The sequence below is a fragment of the Chiloscyllium punctatum genome, chromosome 19 (assembly GCF_047496795.1).
Source record: "Chiloscyllium punctatum isolate Juve2018m chromosome 19, sChiPun1.3, whole genome shotgun sequence".
Lineage (NCBI taxonomy): Eukaryota > Metazoa > Chordata > Chondrichthyes > Orectolobiformes > Hemiscylliidae > Chiloscyllium > Chiloscyllium punctatum.
This window is the reverse complement of record NC_092757.1, coordinates 87,112,810-87,135,758: the sequence shown is the minus strand read 5'-3', so window position 1 is coordinate 87,135,758 and position 22,949 is coordinate 87,112,810. Positions and strand designations below refer to the sequence as shown.

At 38.4% G+C, this 22,949-nt stretch overlaps 1 protein-coding gene across 1 annotated transcript in view; it reads right to left on the bottom strand.

Moving 5' to 3' along the window:
* Positions 1 to 22,949, bottom strand: part of rpa1 (replication protein A1) — a 90,126-nt gene that overhangs the window by 48,278 nt on the left and 18,899 nt on the right. The window contains exons 5-8 of the mRNA XM_072589983.1: positions 15,768 to 15,856; positions 14,466 to 14,549; positions 13,727 to 13,859; positions 6,562 to 6,664 (exon numbers count right to left, since the gene is read on the bottom strand). Coding sequence (XP_072446084.1) covers positions 6,562 to 6,664; positions 13,727 to 13,859; positions 14,466 to 14,549; positions 15,768 to 15,856 — 409 coding nt within the window. The remainder of the gene's footprint in view (positions 1 to 6,561; positions 6,665 to 13,726; positions 13,860 to 14,465; positions 14,550 to 15,767; positions 15,857 to 22,949) is intronic.

Genomic DNA, 22,949 nt, shown 5'->3' with positions numbered 1-22,949 from the left:
AGTGCAGTGACTTTTAAACCAAAAAAAGCTTTAATGTATAGGTCACCCACGTGGCTATGTACAAGTACTAGGACCTTTCAAAAGTGGACATTTTTATTTAACGATGGAAAAATGCTATTTATAATTTTTAAAAATCATTGGATTACACAGACCCAAATCAATATTTCTTTGTGCATAGATCCACTAATATGTGGGACTGGAAAATGATCCCAAAACAGCATCATGTTATGGTAAGAATATTATGCTTAAGCAGCCAAGAATCAAATATGATGCTGCCAAGTGGGAGGCAATCATTGCTGCAATCAGAGGAGAATGAACAAACAAATTTGCAGATGCAACAAAAAAAAATCAGTCTGCCATCATAAATTGATGAACAAATGGAGTGTAGAGTTAAAGTACCATAATTATAGATGGTTCAAACCAAAGACCACTCCGTAGAAATGTTAAGCATTGCTTTGCATGAGGTCCACTGAAGATGTTATCGAGTAACAAAACGTCTAGAAATGAACCTTTCAGCTCAGCGAGCAAACAGATATCCAGAAATATTACAATCATAGTTTAAAAAAGCAATAATAACCAAAATAGCAGATTAAAACAAATTGCATTACATAGTAAAACAAAGTTCTGAAAAATAAATGGTGTTAAATCCATTCTTCAAGATTATAGCCAGAGAGATAACGATGAAAACCAACCTGATGTTTAAATGCTGAAGCGACACACAAATACAGATGAGATGCAACACAATTCAGAGTTCCTTCACAGGGAAAATTATTCAACATCACTGATCATATTTGAAGTTTAAACAGGGGGAATAGCTTCAAGTCTATTCGATACTGGAAATTGCACTTCATAAGTATATTCCATTATCCAGTTTCTGCATAATCTGTAACTTGTGTTAGATCAGCTGATGAAGGAAGAAACAAAATCCTATGGCTTGAAACAAGCAGATATTCTAGAATAAGATGGCAGGGTTGAACACTGTGCAGCCAAAAACAGAAGTAGCAGTAGTTTGGAAGAATTGCTTCACCAGTGAAGGAAATGTAGATTTTATTGCCACATGGAGTGGACAGAACAGAAATGTGGGCCTTTCAAGGAAGTCTGGATAAACAAATTGAAGAATGGAAGAGAAGGATATGCGGGATGATAAAAAAAAGATTCAGAGTATACTGCGGCATATACCAAATGACTGGCTCGTGCGCTGTAGACATGAAGTAGTAGTAGTCATGCCAAACTCTATCTTGTATTAATTCAAAAAAATGCAAACTAAATTCCAGAATCTTAACTTAGAAGGATTATCCCACTCAATTATCTTCTGAATAGAAATACAACGGCTGCCCTGTATGTGTAAACGTTCAAATTACCCCAGGAAACGTCAGATTTTGTTGTATAATTCATTGCAGTCTTATGTTTTATGATTGATGACCCAGCCAGACCATACATTTATTTAAACCCTTTACTATACTAAAGACAAAATTATAGGAATTCCGAATAGTCGGGTACAAATTGCATTCCATACAATTCTCTGAAGTTCTAAGGTCAAGTGCTTAATGGAAATTGTGATCTGCAGTGTTAACTAAGTGCCTTCCCTAACGGATATGTAGTTTCTGCTCAATTTTGGTCATTAAAATTTTTGCTGTCAAAATACGTTGCAAATGCACTCAAAGCAGCCTAACAGCTTAAATATTGCAGAACTGAGACTCAAAAGTTACAAACATTCCTAGTTGGGATTTTACAGATAAGGAGAATTTTTTTTTGAGATTCTTGGACCCAAATGCACTGACAAGAGGATGGATCACTGTTAAGAACGTGCAGCAAATAATACGGAATTAACTGATCCTTAGGCAGTGCGGAGAGTACAGCCATTCAGCACCACTGATCTATGTCAGTATTTACTTCTGCAGATTCTTTTTCAATGAATCTCAAGTATTTGCAGGATTTCCACTGGTAGTAAGGTCAACATATTCTCATCATTCTCTGGATTTAAAGGTTTTGACTGAATTCTCAGATATAGCTGCAACTGTCTTAAATTTCTTCTCTTGAATTCAGGGTTGTAGGAAAAAGGCAGGTAAGAAGAACAAAATGAGTTGTTTTTGCAGAGACATGACAGGCCAAATGGTCACTTGCTGGGTAACTACTCTAATGTTTCTATTTTATAACTAACGCTAGTAATGATTAACTGCTTGCGAGCAAAGGATGACAGGTTCTGTAATCAGTCAGTGGAGAGTTAGTTAATCCCTGGTTTTTCTGTAGTATGTGAAAGCATCCACAAAACTGAGGTTAACTGCTATAGCATGAAAAAGACAGGTCTTTCCACACTCAACTGTTTTGACAACAAGGTCTGAATGAGTACAACCGTGACACTGCCTCAATCAAATAAGCCAGTTTACAGTCATTTCTTGGATCCGTGATTAAGGGATAGAGGGAGGTTGTTTTACCACATTGACCATGCCACCTACTGATACAGAAATCAAGTGCATCTCATTTCCCCACTCTAGCCCTGGAGCTGTGCTTTTGTTTCCCCTCAGTATCTAGCCAATTTGCTTTGCTTTGTCCAACATGACTAACTGGGCAAAGTATCAAAGGGCAAAGCTATTCACATAATACTTATTCAATGAGTTACCATTACCAAAAAAAAACCGAACACCACAAAATATTAAACTTCAAACATTTTTAAAATCATTGATGTATCACCCCCACCCTCCCAAGTCAAGGATTGCACAGAAGTGCTGCAGAGAATGTAAATAGCTAGATTTGTGGTTCATTTTGAGTCCAATGACATAGGAAGAAAGATAGACTGGGTCTTTCAAGCATACTTCAGGGAATTAGGTAGGAAACTGAATGCAAGATTTCAAAAGGCATTAACTTCCAAATTGCACTAGGTGCCATGCACAAATGCGTAGATGAATACAGCAGATGAATGCAGGCTGGAGACACGGTGCAGGATGTATGGATGTAGATTTAGGGACAGCCAGCACGGATTTGTGAAGGGTAGGTCTTGCCTTACAAGTCTTATTGAATTCTTCGAGGAGGTGACCAAGCATGTGGTTGAGGGTAGAGCAGTGGATGTAGTGTACATGGATTTTAGTAAGGCATTTGATAAGGTTCCCCATAGTAGGCTTATGCGGAAAGTCAGGAGGCATGGGATACAGGGAAATTTGGCCAATTGGATAGAAAACTGGCTAACCGGTCGAAATTAGAGAGTGGTGGTAGATGGTAAATATTCAGCCTGGAGCCCAGTTACAAGTGGAGCTCCGCAGGGATCAGTTCTAGGTCCTCTGCTGTTTGTAATTTTTATTAATGACTTGGATGAGGGAGTCGAAGGGTGGGTCAGTAAATTTGCAGATGATACGAAGATAGGTGGAGTTGTGGACAGTGAGGAGGGCATTTGTCGTTTGCAAAGGGACTTAGATATGATGCAGAGCTGGGCTGAGGAGTGGCAGATGGAGTTCAACCCTGCCAAGCGTGAGGTTGTCCATTTTGGAAGAACAAATAAGAATGCGGAATACAGGGTTAATGGTAGGGTTCTTAGTCAGGTGGAGGAACAGAGGGATCTTGGGGTCTATGTACATAGATCTTTGAAAGTTGCCACTCAGGTGGATAGAGTTTGTAAGAAGGCCTATGGTGTATTATCGTTCATTAGCAGAGGGATTGAATTCAAGAGTCGTGAAGTGATGTTGCAGCTGTACAGGACTTTGCTTAGGCCACAGTTGGAGTACTGTGTGCAGTTCTGGTCGCCTCACTTTAGGAAAGATGTGGAAGCTTTGGAGAGGGTGCAGAGAAGATTTACCAGGATGTTGCCTGGAATGGAGAATAGGTCGTACGAGGATAGGTTGAGAGTTCTAGGCCTTTTCTCATTGGAACGGCGAAGGATGAGGGGTGACTTGATAGAGGTTTATAAGATGATCAGGGGAATAGATAGAGTAGACAGTCAGAAACTTTTTCCCCGGGTACAACAGAGTGTTACAAGGGGACATAAATTTAAGGTGAAGGGTGGAAGGTATAGGGGAGATGTCAGGGGTGGGTTCTTTACCCAGAGTGTGGTGGGGGCATGGAATGCGCTGCCTGTGGGAGTGGTAGAGTCAGAATCATTGGTGATCTTTAAGCGGCATTTGGATAGGTACATGGATGAGTGCTTAATCTAGGATAGAAGTTCGGCACAACATCGTGGGCCGAAGGGCCTGTTCTGTGCTGTATGTTCTATGTTCTAGATTCCTGAGGATATGGAACCATTTCTGAGAGAAGCAGGACCTCTAGAAGTTGGTCAGATGACAACTGAACAGGAGTGGGACCATCCTCAAACGAAGGCTTTGCGAATGCAGTTTGGGTGAATTTAAACTAGATTGGCAGAGGGTTAGGACCCTGACAGGTAGTTTAGAGGGAAGATAAGCTGGGATGGAATCATAAGCTAAATTGCAAGTGAGCGAGCCTGAAGGCAGAAAAAAAACATGAGCTACATAAGAAAGAAGTGATTTTTAGCAATACACAATAGAATATATTCAGAAGTAAAAGGAGCCTGAGGAATAAAACAGATGAATAAAGGGCAGGTAGGCACGTGGGAGCACTTAACTGAGAACTTGCTTAAAGATGGGCAGGATTGGCAGTTCAACATTCCTGGTTACAGAGCGTACAGACAAATCAGATTTGTCCAGAGAGAAGCAGAGTTTGCAATATTGATTAAGGAATACAGAGAGATGGTATCCTGGAAGGACTATCAAGGCTAGCCATATGGGTAGAAGTTCTCAAAAATAAAAATAAACATTTCATTGGGTGTGTATCATATGACCCCAATAGTCAGGGAGACACTGGAGCAAATGAGTAATCAAATTTCAGAAACATTTAAGAATAAGCTAGTGAAAAATAATTTTGACTATCCAAATTTTAAGCGGGATTATTTTAAATGTGCAAGGTAGGAGGGAGAAAATTCCAAAATTTCATGCAAAACTTTTTTTTTAAGCCAGTATGTAGAATAGGGAAGTGGCAGTGCTGGACCATATGTTCACAAGTTTGAGCTGGCAGGTGGACAGCCTTTCAGTAGGGGAGCATTTTGAATACAATGAGTACAACTCAGTTAGATTTTGGATAGTTATAGAACATGATAAAGACAGATCAGGAAAGTAATTTCTACAGTGGGCAGGGGGACTAATTTTAGTGAAGATACTGTACAATTTGATCCAAGTGAACTGGGAGAGTAGCTATATGCCGATAAAACTGCTTCTCACTGTTCTGACACTACATTTAGAACAAACAAGGAACTGCAAAAAAATGGTAGTTAGACCACAATCGGAATATCACATGCAGTTCTGTTCACCACATTATAGGATGCGATTGCTCTAGAGAAGATGCAAGTGAGATTTACCAGGATGTTGCCTTTGCTGAGGTGTCTTGAGCCATGAGGAAAGGTTGGTTAGGCTGTACTGTTTTCCTTGGAGCAGTGAAAGTTGACAGGGGACCTGTATACGATTATAATGGAGATAGGTAGATAGGGTAGCTATGAAGGCACTTTTTCCACCCCATTGAGAGAGGGGTCAATATCTAGGGGCAGAGTTAAGGTAAGAAGTAGATGGCTAAGAAAGTGGGGGAGACAAGAATGTTTTTCGCTCAAAGGGTGATGGGAGACTGGAACTCTCTGCCACAAGGGATAGTCGAGTTAGAAACCATCGAGACATTAAAGCAGAATTTTGATATTCAATTTTGTCACTGTAGCCTCTCAGAGGAAAGTGCGACTCGTGCAATCAGATTTTTGTTGACCAGCATGGATATGATGGGCCGAACATCCTTGTTCTGTACCATATGATTCTATGCATCGTGACAAATGGTACAGCTGCTAAAATTATACTATTAGCAGAGAAAAATAAATTCTGCAGGCCCAATAAAGTCTCCATAAAAATGTTGACAGAGACAACTGCACTAGATCAACTAACAAGAGACTTCGACTGTTTTTTTTTGCAGATATTTTTGGCTAGGCAGTATGAAAATGATATCTGAAAGGTGGTTTGTCAAATCAATTAGAATGCATCTCTAAACTTCTCTGTTAAGTGCAATAATCAGGATGGCCTGAAATCTAATGTTGGATCAGTTCAGGCTGTGCCAACCATAGAAAAATCAAATTATGTCAGGTCTTCAGAAACCATTGGACAGTCTGGTGCCACGCTGTGAAATCTTTGGCCTGTACAGTGTTCTAACATACAAACAAGTATTTAAAAATTAGCAAATCATTTTAAATAGTATATTGGATTTTTTTCCCCCCAAAAAGCCTTAATAATAAACCCAACATGGCTAATAAAAAAAAATTAAAATAAATCAATACACAATTTTAAAAAAGGTTTAAAAACTAAGTCCATCAGGTCGATCAATAAGTTGACTTTAAAAAATGCTCTAAGTATAAACAGTCCAAACAGAGATGGATTGATTTGGCCATCATGTACAAAGATCTCCCTCAAAGGCTCATGAAGCAACAATAACAGAAAGTCTGCCCCCTGCTGATTATGAAGCAGTTTACTGGGACTCTGTCCTAGTGGTCAATAAACAAAACAACACCAACATTCACAGGAGGATTCTTACACTTTCATCCAGCAGCTCAATGGAAAATAGCTTTCCCTCTCCACGGGAGTTGCTCCACGTTCTAATTTGACTCTTATTGGTAACACGAGCCCGAATTGTCCACCTAGGGAAAAGGCAAGATTTAATACAACCTTTTTATGTCACAACTTAAGCCAACAACTCAAAAGAATAGACTGTGTAGAGACTATACCTAACAACTTTGTTAATACTCTAGCACAACCACAAAAATCAATTTTGAGAATAATCTGAAATGGTTTGTTACTTGCTAAACAATGCAATGGATTAATGTGATCAGCAAAAGAAAAGCAGGACTTCTTTTTTTCTAAGATGTGCTCTGTACATCTTAGAAACTTCCTTCAAAGTTACTCATATCCAAGCACTTTTGTAATATATTTATGTCCATAATGTACCCGGAGCTGAAAGCATTACACTTACAAATTAGAGGGGGAAAGAAAAAGGAAGCAGCAGAAACTGTTTTACTCATCCAATGTGGAATACTGCAACTGCTGCATATTTTTTAGCATATCTGATTTAACAAAAAGCAAATATAACACTGACATTACCTGCCAAACCCAAGTCTAACCCAAAGAATCACATCTACTGACAAAATCAAATGCCTGCTCTGTCATACAAATTTTAATGAAGTGACAACCAACTTTTTTGGGAGTTTCATACATCTCTGGAACCTTGCAATACTCACTGAGTTTGGCTAACCACTGGCAGTCATGGTTTCTGAAATCTAGATAATAAACTCTAGAAATTCTCAAAAGAAAACCTCAAAAAAAAACAGCTAAAACTTACCTCTGACTAAGTGTTTGGTTACCTGCCCTGAGTTTACCTTCTGTAGCTCAGTCTCTTTTTAGGAAACATTTGCAATACTATTATATAAACATAATGTCATGTTGCTAATGCATCTTTTGGATAAATGCAACGTTTAAACTGAAGAAACTATACAGACAGTATGACGACCTAAGATATTAATATGAAAAACAAATTCATGAATCACAATTTAAAAATCAATATTTGAATAGTGAAGTTAAAACTGTATACATTGCCAGCTGCGGCTCAGGAGATGCACAATTGCATCAGTGTCTGGAGGTTGCAGGTTCATTCCAGAGATGTGCACAAGAAATTCAGGTTGAAATTTCAGTATTCTAACAAAATGATGCAATGACATAGTTGCACCTGTTTTTGGAAAATATTAATCTAATGCTCCATTTATCCTTATGAGGCCTAAATGACACTATGGTACCATTTTGAACACAAAAATGATGAAAACAGCCATGGCATACAATGTGCAAACTGACACAAAGACGACCGGTATTAAATGCAACAGTGCATCTTTCACAAAGGAAAAAGATTCCAAGAAGCAAAATAGGCAGATTAAACAACTAGAATAACAAAGTAAATAACTTCTCAAAAGTACTGAGAGATGCTCCTGATACATATCCAAAATGGGAGTAACAATTGGCTTGAAAATTAAATCATGCCTTAAGTCCTTTCAGAATACTATTGAGGGCATATAGCTTTTGAAAAAAAAATTCATATTAAGGCTCACTGAATTAACAACAATGATAGAGTTGAAACAATGACTAGCTTAATAAGGGGTTCAGAGGGATTCTATAGCAAGAAATACTGATCTTCATAGGTTCTCATAACTTACGGTTTTTAAACAAACAAATACCTTCTATGGGGAGTGGAGTACTAAAGTCAACATTTTGCTTCAGTTGTGCACAGCCTTTGTAAAATTACATCGGTTTTGAACAAAGAATTTTAATAAAGGACCTTACAGAGGTCATATTTCAGATTCACCAGATTGTTGTGTGATCAGGCTCAAACTTAAAAGGACTAGTTGCAGAAACTGGTCTATATTGTTTTCCATTTGAGGTGCTGATCAAATAGAGGTCTGAAAAGGGTTAGAAAGATTAACAGATATTTGTGTGTCAACTTCTTTACCTCTGTTCAGAAAGCCAGAGCAAAGAGGTGTAAACTAAAGATTGAGTTTGGTCATTTATAAATGAAATCATGAAATATTTAGTGGAACCTGGAACCCATCAAGACAGGTGATTAAAAATATACTTGAAGTTTGGCCATTTCCAAAGTATAGTGTTTTAGACTTAAAATTAACAAATATATTGGAAGAGTTTCATAAAAAGATGGCCAAAAAAAAAAAACTTATAAATCAGGGCAAAATGAGAATGACAAATATATTTAATCAGCACTGAATACTGTTGGTAGGGGACATTACTTAGAACCACAAAATAACAGGTAAAAAAGGTGTAGTTGCAATTTCATTATCTGGTGATACAGCTGTTAATTTATTTAAACAGATCTCCCGAGCTGCTGCTTGCACTAAAAGTGACAATAGCTTGGTGTCATGCTCCACACAAAGCACTATATAACAATGACTACATGCTTGACAACCTTCTTCCGACAGGCATAAAGAGTGACTGCTTTGAGGATAACTGCTGCCAAAACGTTTAACCTGGTTTGTTCACTTAAGGCTACACAGGGCCACTGAAGCACATCAGACCAGATAAATGTTCTTTTAACTGCTTGATTACCAAATATATAGAAATGCACCAAATTAGGAACTTTCCAAGATAATTTGATTAGGGATAGTCAACACGATTTTGTGAAATTAGGTCATGTCTTAGTAAATCTTACGGAGTTCTTTGAGAAGGTGACAAAACAGATGGATGAAGCTAAGGTGGTTGATATAGTGTATATGGACTTCAGTAAGGCGTTTGATAAGGGTTCCACACGGTAGGCTATTGCACAAAATACGGAGTTTCAGGACTGAAGGTGATTTAGCATTTTGGATCAGAAAATGGCTAGCTAAAAGAAGACAGACGGTGATGGTTGATGGGAAATGTTTATCCTGGAGCAGTTACCAGTGGTGTGTCACAAGGATGTTTTGGAGCCAGTGCTGTTTGTCATTTTTATAAATGATCTGGAGATGGGCATAGAAGGATAGGTTAGTAAATTTGCAGATGTTACGAAGGTAGGCAGAGTTGTGGACAGTGTTGAAGGATGTTGTGGGTTACAGAGGGACATCGACAAGCTGCAGAGCTGGGCTGAGAAGTTGCAAATGGAGCTTAATGCAGAAAAGCGTGAGGTAGTTCACTGCAGAAGTAGTAACCGGAATGCAGAGTACTGGACTAATGGCAAAATTCTTGGCAGTGTAGATAAATAGAGATCTCTTTATCCAGGTTGATAGGGTTGCTCAGAAGACATATGGTGTGTTGGCGTTTATTGGTAGGGAGAGCCACAAGGTGATACTTCAGGTGTACAAGACACTGGAAAGGCCGCACCTGGAGTACTGCGTGCAGTTCTGGTCACTGCATTACAGGAAGGATGTGGAAGCTTTGGAAAGGGTTCATTGATTTACTAGGATGTTGCCTGGTATGGAAGGAAGGTCTTACAAGGAAAGGCTGAAGGAATTGAGGCTGTTTTTGTTGTAGAGAAGGTGGACAGGTGACTAAATTGAGACATATAAGATAATCAGAAAGGGTTGGATAGGGTGGACAGCAACAGCCTTTTTCCTCAGATGGTCAAGGCTAACACTACAGGACATAATTTTAAATTGAGAGATGATGATAGATTTAGGACAGAGATCAGGTGTAGTTTCTTAGAGTAGTAGGGGTGTGGAACAGCCTGCCTCCAACAGTAATAGACTCGCCAACGTTAAGGACATTTAAATGGGTATTGGACATACATATGGATAATAATGGAACGGTGTAGGTTAGATGGGTATTAGAGTAATTTCAAAGGTTGGTGCAACAGACGGCCAAAGGGCCTGTACTGCGCTGTAACATTCTATGTTCTAGTTAGACGTTCAAGGCAGAGGGATAGTTGAATGTTTTCAAGAGAGGTAAAGCAGAAGTCAACTGCAGTTCCTGTTTTCTCCCAACTCAGGGAGTACATTTACTGGATCTTGATGTTTAAAATCAGCAGCTGCTTATAAATACTGTGCACCCCTGCTTGAGAAGAGACCAGCTTTACAGATAAGCACAAAGTAACGGGCGTTTCTTCCATTTCCTAAAAATAAAGTAAATTGTGACTTAGAACTAGACTTCATTCACACCTGATTTTGCCCAAATTTCAAATGACAGTTTCATTAGTGTCAGATCATCTCCATAGAGTTATAATGACTCAGAAGGCAACCATTTGGCTCTTTTAGAGGTCAATTCAGATAGTTGCATTTAAGCACACTATCCCTGTAATCCAGCAAGTTTATTTCTTCCAAATGCCCACCCAATTCCCTTCTGAAATCATCAATTGTCTCACTTCCAGCGATGAGTTCCAGGCCATTACCACTAACTGTGTAAAAAGTCCTTCCTCACATTCTTCCATATCTTCTGCTTAAAAATTTAAATCTGTATGCCCTAATCCTTGTACCATCTGCTAACGTGAAGCCCTTTTCTTTGACACATATGGTAAGACACAAAAAAACTAGTTGGCATAAGACTCAAGAAACTGCAGAAAATTTCTATATTCTAGAGAATAGAGAAAAGACAATACAGCAAATGCTAATTTGATTCTGAAGTGATTAAATATTTGGTTGCCGAAATCAGAAATGGCTGGAAAAACTCAGGTCTGGCAGCATCTGGGTCAGATAGCCTTCAAGCGATCTAAACCAAATATTTAACAAAAAACCAAAGGCCTGCGGATGTTGGAAACATCAAATTGCTGTAAAAACTCAGTAGTATAAACCCAACTCACTTTGGACAGAAAGCAAAGTTAACATTTCATCAGATTCAGTGGCCCTTCTTCAAAACGGATTATAGAAAGGAAAATATGTGCTAGAGATGGGGTAGGGGGAAAAGAAAAGAGTAAACAATAGGTGAAGATGGAGCCCAGGTAGAGAGATAAACAATCGAGTAGACAAAAGGAATTAGTACAGCTCTGCCTGGCAGAATGAATAGCTGCTTGACATTGGTACCATGAGTTTGATTGCCAGCTATTTCAATGCAACAAAGTATTCCCTGGTCAACATCTATGTCTTGAGTTTGTCACAGTGCTCCAGTGAAGATCAATGCAAGCTTAAGAACAGCACCTCATTTTCCACCTGGAAAGTCCGCAACCTTCTGGACTAGCCACAGAGTTCAATAATTTTAGTGCCTATGCACCTTCTCCCATCTCCTTATCCCCAAATCCCACACAAGGCACTGCTACCATAAACAGCCACTAACTGTCCCCATTAGCAGCTGGATAAAAGCAAATTACTGCGGATGCTGGAATCTGAAACCAAAACAGAAAATGCTGGAAAATCTCAGGTCTGGCAGCATCTGTAAGGAGTGAAAAGAGCTGACGTTTCGAGTCTAAACTGACCCTTTGTCAAAGCTTAAAAAAGGGAGAAATAGGGAGGTATTTATACTGGTCTGAGAGAAGGTGAGTCATGGTTCCAGAAGCAAAGGCAGCAATAAAGAGGTGATAATAACAGTGCAAAGAGAGATTATAGGGAGATTAGGAGCTGTGAATGACCAAATCTGAAGCCAGTGCTATGTGACAAATTATGTGGGGGATGGGTGAAACAGAGGCAAAAAGGAAAACGGGGAGAAGGGTAGCAAATGGGGAAGAGGAGAAGAAAAAGGTGATGAGAGTGGGAAGCAAGAGAGAGAGAGAGCGCGAGAGACAAGAGACATGAAATAAGAGAGACAGAAGTGAAAAAAAAATTTAAAAAGATAAGTAAAATAAATGAAATAAAATTACAGAGCAGAATGAAAACAGAGGGCTCGAGATGGGATAATCATCTGAAGTTGTTAAATTCAATGTTGAGATCGGCAGGCTGTAACTTGCCTAGTCGGAAGAAGAGATGCCGTTCCTGCAGTTTGCATTGGGCTTCACTGGAACATTGCAGCAGGCCAAGGACAGACATGTGGGCATGGGAGCAGGATTGTGTGTTGAAGTGGCAAGCCACAGGAAGGTCTGGGACCTGATTGCGTACAGATCGAAGGTGCTCAGCAAAGCGATCACCCAGTCGATATTTTGTCTCTCCAACATAGAGGGAGACGACATTGGGAGCAACGAATGCAATAGACCAAATTGAAAGAGGTACAAGTGAAACTCTGCTTAACCTGAAATGTGTGTTTGGGGGCCTTGGATGGTCAGCATGGAAGAGTTAAAGGGACAGGTGTGATGGAGGAGTGGACTAGGTTGTCCCGGAGGGAACGATCTCTGCAGAATGCAGGCAGTGGGACGGAAGGGAAGGTGTGTTTAATGGTGGCGTCGTGTTGGAGTTGGCGAAAATGGCAGAGGATTATTCTTTGCATGTGAAGGTTGGTGGGGTGAAAGGTGAGAACAAGAGGGACCCGCTTGCAGCTATTCACTCTCCCAGGATGACCTTTACCATCACCTCCTTCCACCACAAGTGGATATATTTACCTAGCTAATCAGCTTTGAAGGAGGGTCACTGGACCAGAAACGTTAACTCTGCATTCTGTCTACAGATAGTTCCAGATCTGATGAGTTTTTACTGCAATTTCTGATGTTGTTTCTGATTTCCAGCATTTGCATGTCTTTGGTTTTTTTTGTTAAATATTTGGTTAAGATATCCTGAAGGCTAAACGTCCAAGAACAGATCAGTGATCAAATTCTCTATGTATTTTTGTACTGCTGGGGGCAATGGAAATGTCATATGAAAAACACAGTTTGTCAATTAGAATTAATGTAGTGTTATAGTAATATCCTATAATTCTGCAAGATTACCCTTGGGAGACAGGGATTAGCCAAAGGTATTGATCTCTACTTTCTTTTTACCTGTTATTCACATCCTTCAGATTTATTCAGGAGCGCAAAATCCATGAAAGAGCAAAATACATCAGGTCTATTGAAAGATGGGGCTTGATGAGACAAACAGCCTCCGAGAGTCCTATGCTTTTACTGGCACAACCTTCACGATGTATGCACAATTTTGTATTTACATAATTTGTAAAAACTGTTCATTAAAGCTGTTGATGTTTCAAAGCAGAAAAGGTGCAGAGAATGACTTCAAAACAAGTTGCTGTTTGAATGTAAAAATAAAAGTTCTTTTGTGGAATTCCCTGCAAAATAATAACTAATTGTTATTCACTAGTTTGTGTTTGCAGAAGGCTATTACTAATTATTCAGTTTTTGAGGAAATAAATTAAAGACACAATTAAAACAGATTGAGCTCACTTACTTTGACTGGTAGGGGTTAAGGCAAGCAATGGGCACCACTTTGGTCTGTGATCCTGCAGAGCTGCTGGGTGGTCCCCTGATACCACTAGGCTTGCTTGATATCCTGCTTTCAGATTTTGCTAGGGTACTGTGTACTACAAGACATATTTTGCATATTAATACTTTTTGAAAAAAAGACTTGATACTTTTATACAAGGCTCTGGGCTATGCTCGTGGTCGAATTTACAAACTTACATTCAACAAAATTAAAGTGCAGTAAATAACTGAAAGACTTTTAGCAAATTAAGTCTTCTCTTTTGAGATTTTTTCTTCATTATTATTTATTAATTAGAATAAATAGAGAGCTTTACAGCATAGGAAGTGGCCATTCAACCAGTCATGAGGAGAAAGTGAGGACCGCAGATGCTAGAGACCAGAGTTGAAAAATGTGGTGCTGGAAAAACACAGCAGGTCAGGCAGCATCCGAGGAGCAGGAGAATCGACGTTTCAGCCCGTCATGCTGACAGTCTTTGACAGCACTCTGGTCACTCTCAATCTTGGCCTTTTTAAAAACTTGAAGATAAAATTCAAAGTGCTTTAAAGGAAAGAAATTGTACTCTCAATGCTATAGACCATTTGGCTTACAAGTGTTTAGAAAGAAACTCCAACATTTACACCTTCATTATATTGCAACCTTCATTCAGCATTGGATGTAGTGCTTGATTTAATATTATGTACAACTGTCTTTACACCATTCTTACCTGAAGCAGTATCAGGTGCATAGCCATTTTGCATTGGTTTGGCTGCTGACTGATTGGCAAGAGCAGCTGATTGCTGTGCCTGACCTGCACAACAAAAATATAAAAAATTCTGATAATCTTCAATTTAAGTCAAAAACACAACATTCTCATAGCCTGCAAAGACTAATCATTTTTGATCTAACATATACTGCATTACCAATATTGACTTACTTTATGTTAACTGAAATTTATGAGAGACAGAAAGAATACACAAGTCTAACCATAACATCATTCAATCAGATATGTTCCTTGAAATGCTGAGCTGCTTAAGTGCACAGTCGTACCTTACAGATAAAAAGGAGATTTCAAGTTCGATCTCAATTCTGCATAAAGTTCGGTCACTCCAGGGAAGCAGGTGCAGGAAAGCTATAATTAGCAATAGTATCCCTCGAGTTGATTAGATTACTTACATTGTGGAAACAGGCCCTTCGGCCCAACAAGTCCACACCGACCCTCCGAAGAGCAACTCACCCTGATCCATTCCCCTACCTTTACCCCTTCACCCAACACTACGGGCAATTTAACATGGCCAATTCACCTCACCTGCATATTTTTGGACTGTGGGAGGAAACCAGAGCACCCAAAGGAAACCAACAGACACTGGGAGAATGTGCAAACACCATGCAGACGGTTGCCTGAGACGGGAATTGAACCTGGGTCTCTGGCGCCGAGAGGCAGCAGTGCTAATCACTGGGCCACCGTGCCACCCACCATTGCTTGTCCTTTATATAAATGCCCTGGGTGAGGTAATTTAAAGGATGGGTCAGTAAATTTGCAGATGACACTAAGGTCGGTAGAGTTGTGGATAGTGACAAAGGATGTTGTAGGTTACAGAGGGGCATAGATAAGCTGCAGAGCTGAACTGAGAGTTTGCAAATGGAGTTTCATGCAGAAAAAAAAAAGAGTTGATTCACTTTGGAACGAGTAACAGGAACACAGTACTGGGAGAATGGAAAGATTCTTGGAAGTATAGATGAGTTGAAGTTTAACTTCTGATCTTTGTCCTGCAAATGCCGCATAAACTACATGCGTGTAATTAGGGCAAGAATGGGATTATTGCATAAATAGCTTTCTGATACATAACTATCTGGGCTAGCCAGTTGGATGAAATATCAGAACATATCCACAGAACCATTCCCAGCCGGAGTCAGGGGGATTATATATAATGGCAGATATAACAAGAATTAAAACTGAACTCTAAAGATTTTTTTTTAAAAATACATGCTCACCTCTAATATAAATGTGAGAAAACATGACACTTGCCTTCATTGATTGGCACTGGATTACCAATTCTCCCATTCACCTGATCAGCTGGTTTGACAACCTTTAAGTCAACAATCACAACAGCACGCCTGGAAAAAGAACAAATGGGACAGATCATTTAACCTCCTAATTTACTAATATTTTAACTGTAAATTTTAATCACACCCCAGCAAGAGGAAAGATATTCCAATCTGCAGAAAGACCGAAATATTTGATCAGATCAAGTCTCTTATCAAATTAGAACTGGAGGATCATGAATTTTTAAAACAAAAATTGACAGTGAAATTATAGATTTTTTTCTACAGAAAATAATAAATAGCAATCTAATGGAATGGGTTTGCTGTATTGGAAACATGTAATGTCTGAACTGAACCGAACCTCACATTATCAGCAATATTAATGTGCTAGTTAAGCCTCTTTCATTCAACACTGACGTTAAGCTCAACAATATCGAGTCTTAAAGAAAAATGCCCCAATGGTACTTCAATGCTCTACTTAAATACAGTTAAAAATCACAACACCAGGTTATAATCCAACAGGTTTATTTGGAAGCATTAGCTTTCAGAGCGCTGCTCCTTCATCAGGTAGCTGTGGAGCAGAATTGTAAGACAATTTATAGCAAAAGATTACGGTCATAGCTGAAATGATATATTGAACAAACCTGCATTGCTGTTAAGTCTTTCATGTTTTAGAATGGTTTTGATTCATGAATATGTAAATCCTAGAACTTCTTTTAAGGCACATTCTCTCGATAAAGTTTTATAAAAAAAAAGTGGCATCTTAGCTCAATGTATTAATGGTGCGCGGTTAGTTTGTCTGCATCCCAATCTTGAGTCAGACTGGTTCTATTTCCAAAGTAGGAATTTATAAAATATTACATGGATTGACTGCCTGCATATTCTGAAAACAAAACACACAATGTGACTTAAAAGAAGTTGTGGGATTTAATATTAATGAACTGAAACCTACAACCCATTCTAAAAAGATTAAAGATTTAACAGCAATCTAGGTTTGTTCAATGTATCATTTCAGCTGTGACATTAATCTTTTGCTATAAATTCTGCATCTTATGATCCTTTTCCACAGGTACCTGATGGAGCAGCATTCCAAAAGCTAGTGCTTCCAAATAAACCTTTTGGGACTATAACCTGGTGTTGTGTAATTTTTAAAACTTTGTCCATGCCAGTCCAACACCGGCAACTCCGCATCATGGCTAGTTTTATGCACTTACCGTACGCAATGAATCGTGCCCTTTGAGATTTTAACGTCGCTCGTCGACGAATGAATACCCCTATCTAGCAAAACCACAGCCAGATGATCTTAAGGGGATGGTATAAAACATTGTGAATCAGAATTTCAGCGAGGCAAGGGATGAGCGGAGGTCATCAACCGTTAGACTAAATTACCACTCATTTGTTGTGTGTAGTGTGCACTTTATTTACCACCTCGAATTACCCACGACCAATTAACTAAGTGATCTAAAACAATACAATTTTATTAATAAAATCTTAAATTTTAAAACTAATTAAAATCAAAATTTAAAACATTTAAAATTATCAAAATACCTAAAAACCTTATTAAAATGCATCGATAGGAGATATTAAGAGTCCATAAAGATCCGTAGAAGTTAAGGGTCAAAGATAAAGTTAGGGTTGTGATATTCTGTGCAAAAGGTTTAAATTCCAAAATCCCGAGGTCTTTCATTAACTGTTCTTTTCGAACCACTTCCCTCGAGCTCCAATCACAAACCCATAAAAAGATATCTTTCCTCCATCAATGAGGTCCATTATCTCTTTTCCTAGATGTTTATATTTATCTTTTCTTCAAGCCAATTCAAGAGAGTTGATCTGAAGGTCCGTTCTGAGTCACGTCCACCACAACAATCTGATGTTCTTTGTTAAAGATTAAATGCGGTATCCAAAGTTTTCCGGCATCATCTTTAATTTGCGACTCTATATATAGTCCACCCGTTCTTCCTAACGGACTTGACTAACTCTTCTGCTATCCTATTATGCCTTTTAATTCTCACGTTTTTGACATAAGGGCACCACCCAAATGCGCAAACATTTCCGAAATATCATTACATCTTCTGCAATTCTTGATATTAAACGGCCTTCCATATGACAATGATGCCCGTGTTGGAAATAAATTTGTTCTTAGCAAGATCGAATTAACAACTTTGGATGTCTTCATAAATTGTAGTTTTGTCAACCAGTTGTTGGATACATTAGCATTCTTATAGTAATGAACACCTGCCCCTTGACAGGGGAGGGCCATCCACCTCTGTACTTCTATAGATTGCCAATTAGCATAGTTGGTACTCAAACTCATCCATCTCGTCTTCACTATCTTCCATGATAGTATCCTCTTCATCCAATTGCCGATTAATATTCGGGTTCCAGATCTTTTCCAATACTTTTAATTTACTCAATTTGTGCATTTTCACAACCACACTATCACCCTCTAACCGAAACAATGCATGCAAAATTTCGTCCTCGGATTTATGTAGTGTCCCATACTTCCTCAATCAAAATTGGAATAAAGGTTGACAGTCTGTTTAAAGCAAGGCCACCATCATGGGATTTGGCATATAACACTCCATCTGTGATGGATTGCGGGAGGTGTAAAATTTCTTTAACTGCACTTTTGATAATATTGTCTAGTTTATTAAGATAATTAATAGAAACTTCTGATAAAGTTAGATAACAACACAGCTTAGGAATAAAATGTTTTTAAAAGTTCTATTTTCTGTACTGGTTTTAAGGGGGATCTTTTAAAATTTCCTATCCATATATCTAGTTGGCTTTCCCAGTCAGATTTACTTACTCCAATCCACAGATCTATCTTGGCACCTAAATATTTAGTGTTTCCTGGTTCTATAAATTGTATGATCCCATCATTTAACTTCCAATTAGTTCTATCATTATATATAACTGTCTTATTTCTACAAGTAAAGTAAAATCCTTTCATTTTCTTTATATTGACCTCCATTCCCATATTACAAAATTTTTCCACCAATTTTAGATTGTAGACCTCGTACGATTGACTAATTAATGCTATATCATCCGCGAACGCTAATGTCACGCAATGAAACCATTCCCATCTAACCCTAAAAAATTCCTTTCTGCTTCTCTTCGATGGTACTTAAAGGGTCCATTACAATATTAAAAAGAATCGGTGACAATGCATCACCTTGCTTGACTCCTCTTAAAATTTCAATTTTTCCAGTTTTACACTTAAAACCTTCCACTTGAGTACAATTATTCTCATATAAATTTGTAATCAATTTAATAAACATTAAAGGGAGCTGGAGTCTTTTCAGAGCTGTTATAATTAGTTTATGGCCTACTGTATCAAAAGCTTTTGCGAGATCCACAAAACCTACCGCTAAATCTCTCTTGTTCTTTTTAACCCCATTAAGAATATTTTCTAGGATTTTAATGTTTTCCTTGCATCCTGCTACACCAGCCATAAAACCTGTCTTTTATTTAGATTTATCACTTTACTTAATCTACTGGCTACAATTTTTGTAAATATTCTGAACATAATCGGCCCTATAGTTATTGGCCTCCAATTATTAATACCCTTTAACCCTTCTTCACTCACTTTGGGAATCAATACCATTCTACTTATTTTCATTTGATCTGGTATTTTACTGGTTTTTATCCAAATAGTATATAATCTAGGAAGTAATGTATTATGTTTATTAAATATCTTAACTATCTCCCTCAGCATTACCCTATCCGGCCCTGCAGAGATTTTTACGTCATCGCCTTTACGGCTAGATTCACGTCCTCCACCGTCACAGGACCAGTCAGAATCCCACCTACCGATCCCTCCCCTTGACTTTTATATTTTGCAAAACCTCTTAAGTTATTCTTATCATTAGGATTAGTTAATCTCCCTTTATAATAATCTTCTACGTCTTCCTTACTAAGGGGATATTCACACCTAACTGGGGCCCCCATTAGGGTTCTTGCCAGGTACTGTCTTAGTTTTATATAAAAACTGCATTTCTTTAAATTTACCCTTCTTTTAGCTTTATTTTCCTTCCTATTCCTTCTTTGTCCACTATCCCTACTCGTTTAGCATGAGTTATCTTCTTACATGTACCATCTTCCTTATTCCTTCCTAATTTGTCCATTATCATACCCATAATGTTATCATGTTCCTTACTAATACCTTTATTCCTACCCATAACATCCTCAATTATTTTAATTAATTCTGTTAGTGACCTACCACTATAACCTAGATTCTTCATAGTATTATTATTCTCCTGCCCACTCTGTTCATTCAATCTTTCTTCCTCCATTACCTTATCTATCACCAGGTCACTATTCTCCATTTCATTATTGTCACTAATATTAAAGGACCACTTCTTGATCTATACTCTTATCATTATCGCGATTTTTACTCTTATTTAATAACCTCCTTTTATCAGAAATTTGTTCTGCAGTTTTAGAACCTATTTTCTCCGCAATAACTTTATTAATATTTTTACAGCCACTAAACTCTACTTCTAATTGTTGCAACTTTTCCACCTCTCCCTTAGACCATATTCCCCTCTTATTTCCCTCTCTATTTTCCAACTTATCCTTAGTCTGGCTTTCCTTTTTCTCTCTTCTCATTTCTCAAGATGGGATGTACATGCCTTTCACGTTACCCCAATCCTCGAGCGGTCTTAAATTTTAACGGGCATATTTCACACTGATATAATTTTTCTATCTTACCTTCTTCATTACTATTACTACTATTATCATCATTTTTAGTACACTTTGGATAGTGGCATGCTACTGTTTGATAATTCCCTTCCTACTCACATTTACTACACCTAATTCTCACTGATTTAATTCCTTTACATATCTAACTGTTTCCTAAACATCCCCGTGGTGTTACAGATATTATTACAATAATTACATTTAAAATCTTCTATCGGGTACTTAATTATTAACTCAAATTTATCTGTTTCCCCAATTACCGGGTGAATAATCCTACCTTCATACCTCTCCTCATTGCTCTGATTCTCCATATCGACTAAAAACAAATGGCCCATTAAAGTTAGAATTAAAAGTCGTCCGGCTGTTAAATGAACCCAACCGTAGAGGGGCTTTCTCTACTAGTCTTTCTCTTTGAATTATGTCCTGATCATTCTGGACGATATTAACGACTTCCTCGTGCCTGCCAGAGGACAGCCTTGCCGGAATAATCCTTATAGTCTCATCCGTCTGAGTAGAGATGGATTGTCCAATCCATTTTTGACTGATACATTTAGTGCACGGTGCCGCCAACAGCAACCGTGCGGGGCAGTTATTTCCCAGGTCTCCCACCCAAACGGAAATTTTGGAATTGGCCATAATCGCCGCTGCCAAATTTGGTTTAAAATCAGACCGAAAGGTCACCAGCTGTCTCGTATCTCTTCTGATGTCGTATTTGCCAACCTGGTCTAAGTAATGCTCAAACAACAGAGAAAAACAATAAAATTGCCAGTGGCGTATAGCACCAGTAAAACCAAGGTAAAACCAAAGATAAAATTGATGGTAAAACCACTGATAAGACCAGACTGAAACAACCTCTACACGACCTAAAATTGCTTCCCCGTCAAAAGGTTCCTCGTACAGGCCGTTACCATTCTCAGCTACTGCAACAGATAACCTCACCATTATTGTTCTTGTGCACTACCCAACTATGAGTCAAAAAGTGTGGCATTGGAAAAGCACAAAAGACCAGGGAACATCTGAGGAGGACAGTCCCAACTATTGTCAAGGTTATCAACTGATTTTGGGATTGGGATTGGGCTTGGGCTTGTGATACAGAAGTAGTGCACCTGACTCCAGATCAGAAGGCGGAATGTTGAAATTACATCCTGCTCAGAGATTTACTGCTCCTCAGTGGTAGTGCCCATACCTCTGAGTCAGAGTTCAAGCCCATCCTGCCCCAGAGGTGTGTGACAACAGGTTGAATAAAAACTTACTGAGCCTCAGGGGTCCTAAATAATAAACACTTGTGTTCTTTCTATAAAAATGTTCACTGACCTGATAGTTGTCAACTATCTTTTATTCTATATCATCCATGCATTTTTGCCCCTACAACATTCCAACACTCCCACAAACAATGCTTCGTGGGTCAACCATCCAAGTTCAGTCCAATCTTCAACACATGACTTAATCCAAATAATGATGCAACTGAAATGCAGTAAGCTTTCCATTATAAATAAAAGCATAGGAACGCAAAATGCTAAAAGATTGACAGGTTGGAAGATTCTTTTTTAAATTCAGAAAAAAAAAGGAAACAAAACTGAGATGGATTGTGAACAAACTAGAATTCAGAAAGGATTTCACAGCCAATTAGCTTACAGCTAGATCTTAATTGGCAACTAAATACATACCAGCTAATCTGATTTCAGGACATTGTTCATCTTCAAGTAGTGTGACATAAGGACAGGAGGGGACACATATACTCTTACTCTCATGTCTCATTGGAAAGACTGTGTACCTGACACACAGCACTCCTCAATATTGCACTGGGGTATTGGCCAAAACAGTTATTCAGGTTTCCAAGTTGGACTTCAACCCATACACTTCAGACAAAGTGACAAGTATTATCATGGATCCAGACCGGACTGCTGGTAATTGGAGCAGAAGCATTGCCTCTTATAGCATCTCAGAATTGTTGATTATGTAAAAATCAAAGCCAAACAAAAAGTGAGAATTTGACTACATTCATCCTTGATGGGTTCATTCGTCTTTTGGGTTAGCTTCCCGACAGGGAAAGATTTCATAAAGCCACTTAGTAAATGCTGTTTAGGATCATGCAGCGAGTTGCAGGCACCAGTGTTTTTCAGCATCATTCTGCATCAAGGCTAGTAAGGAACTTCAGTTCTTGATGTACATATTAAAACAATAAGAATAGATTCATAGGATATGCAGACTGAGCTTACATTTAGGATCTTTGCTTTTCACTGATAGTGAGTCATGACTCACTATCCTCTATCTTTCTCATCAACTATTAGTTTAAAAATGCAGATTTAAAATCAGGCTAGGGTTTGTTTTCAGCACATGGAATTATCTTTGGACTTTTCAGTACCCATCACTTCTTTTCCTGTAAACATGCAATGAGAAACAATGAAAAAGAACCAAAAAACACTACATTTTGCATAATATTGTAACATGATATATGCTAGGA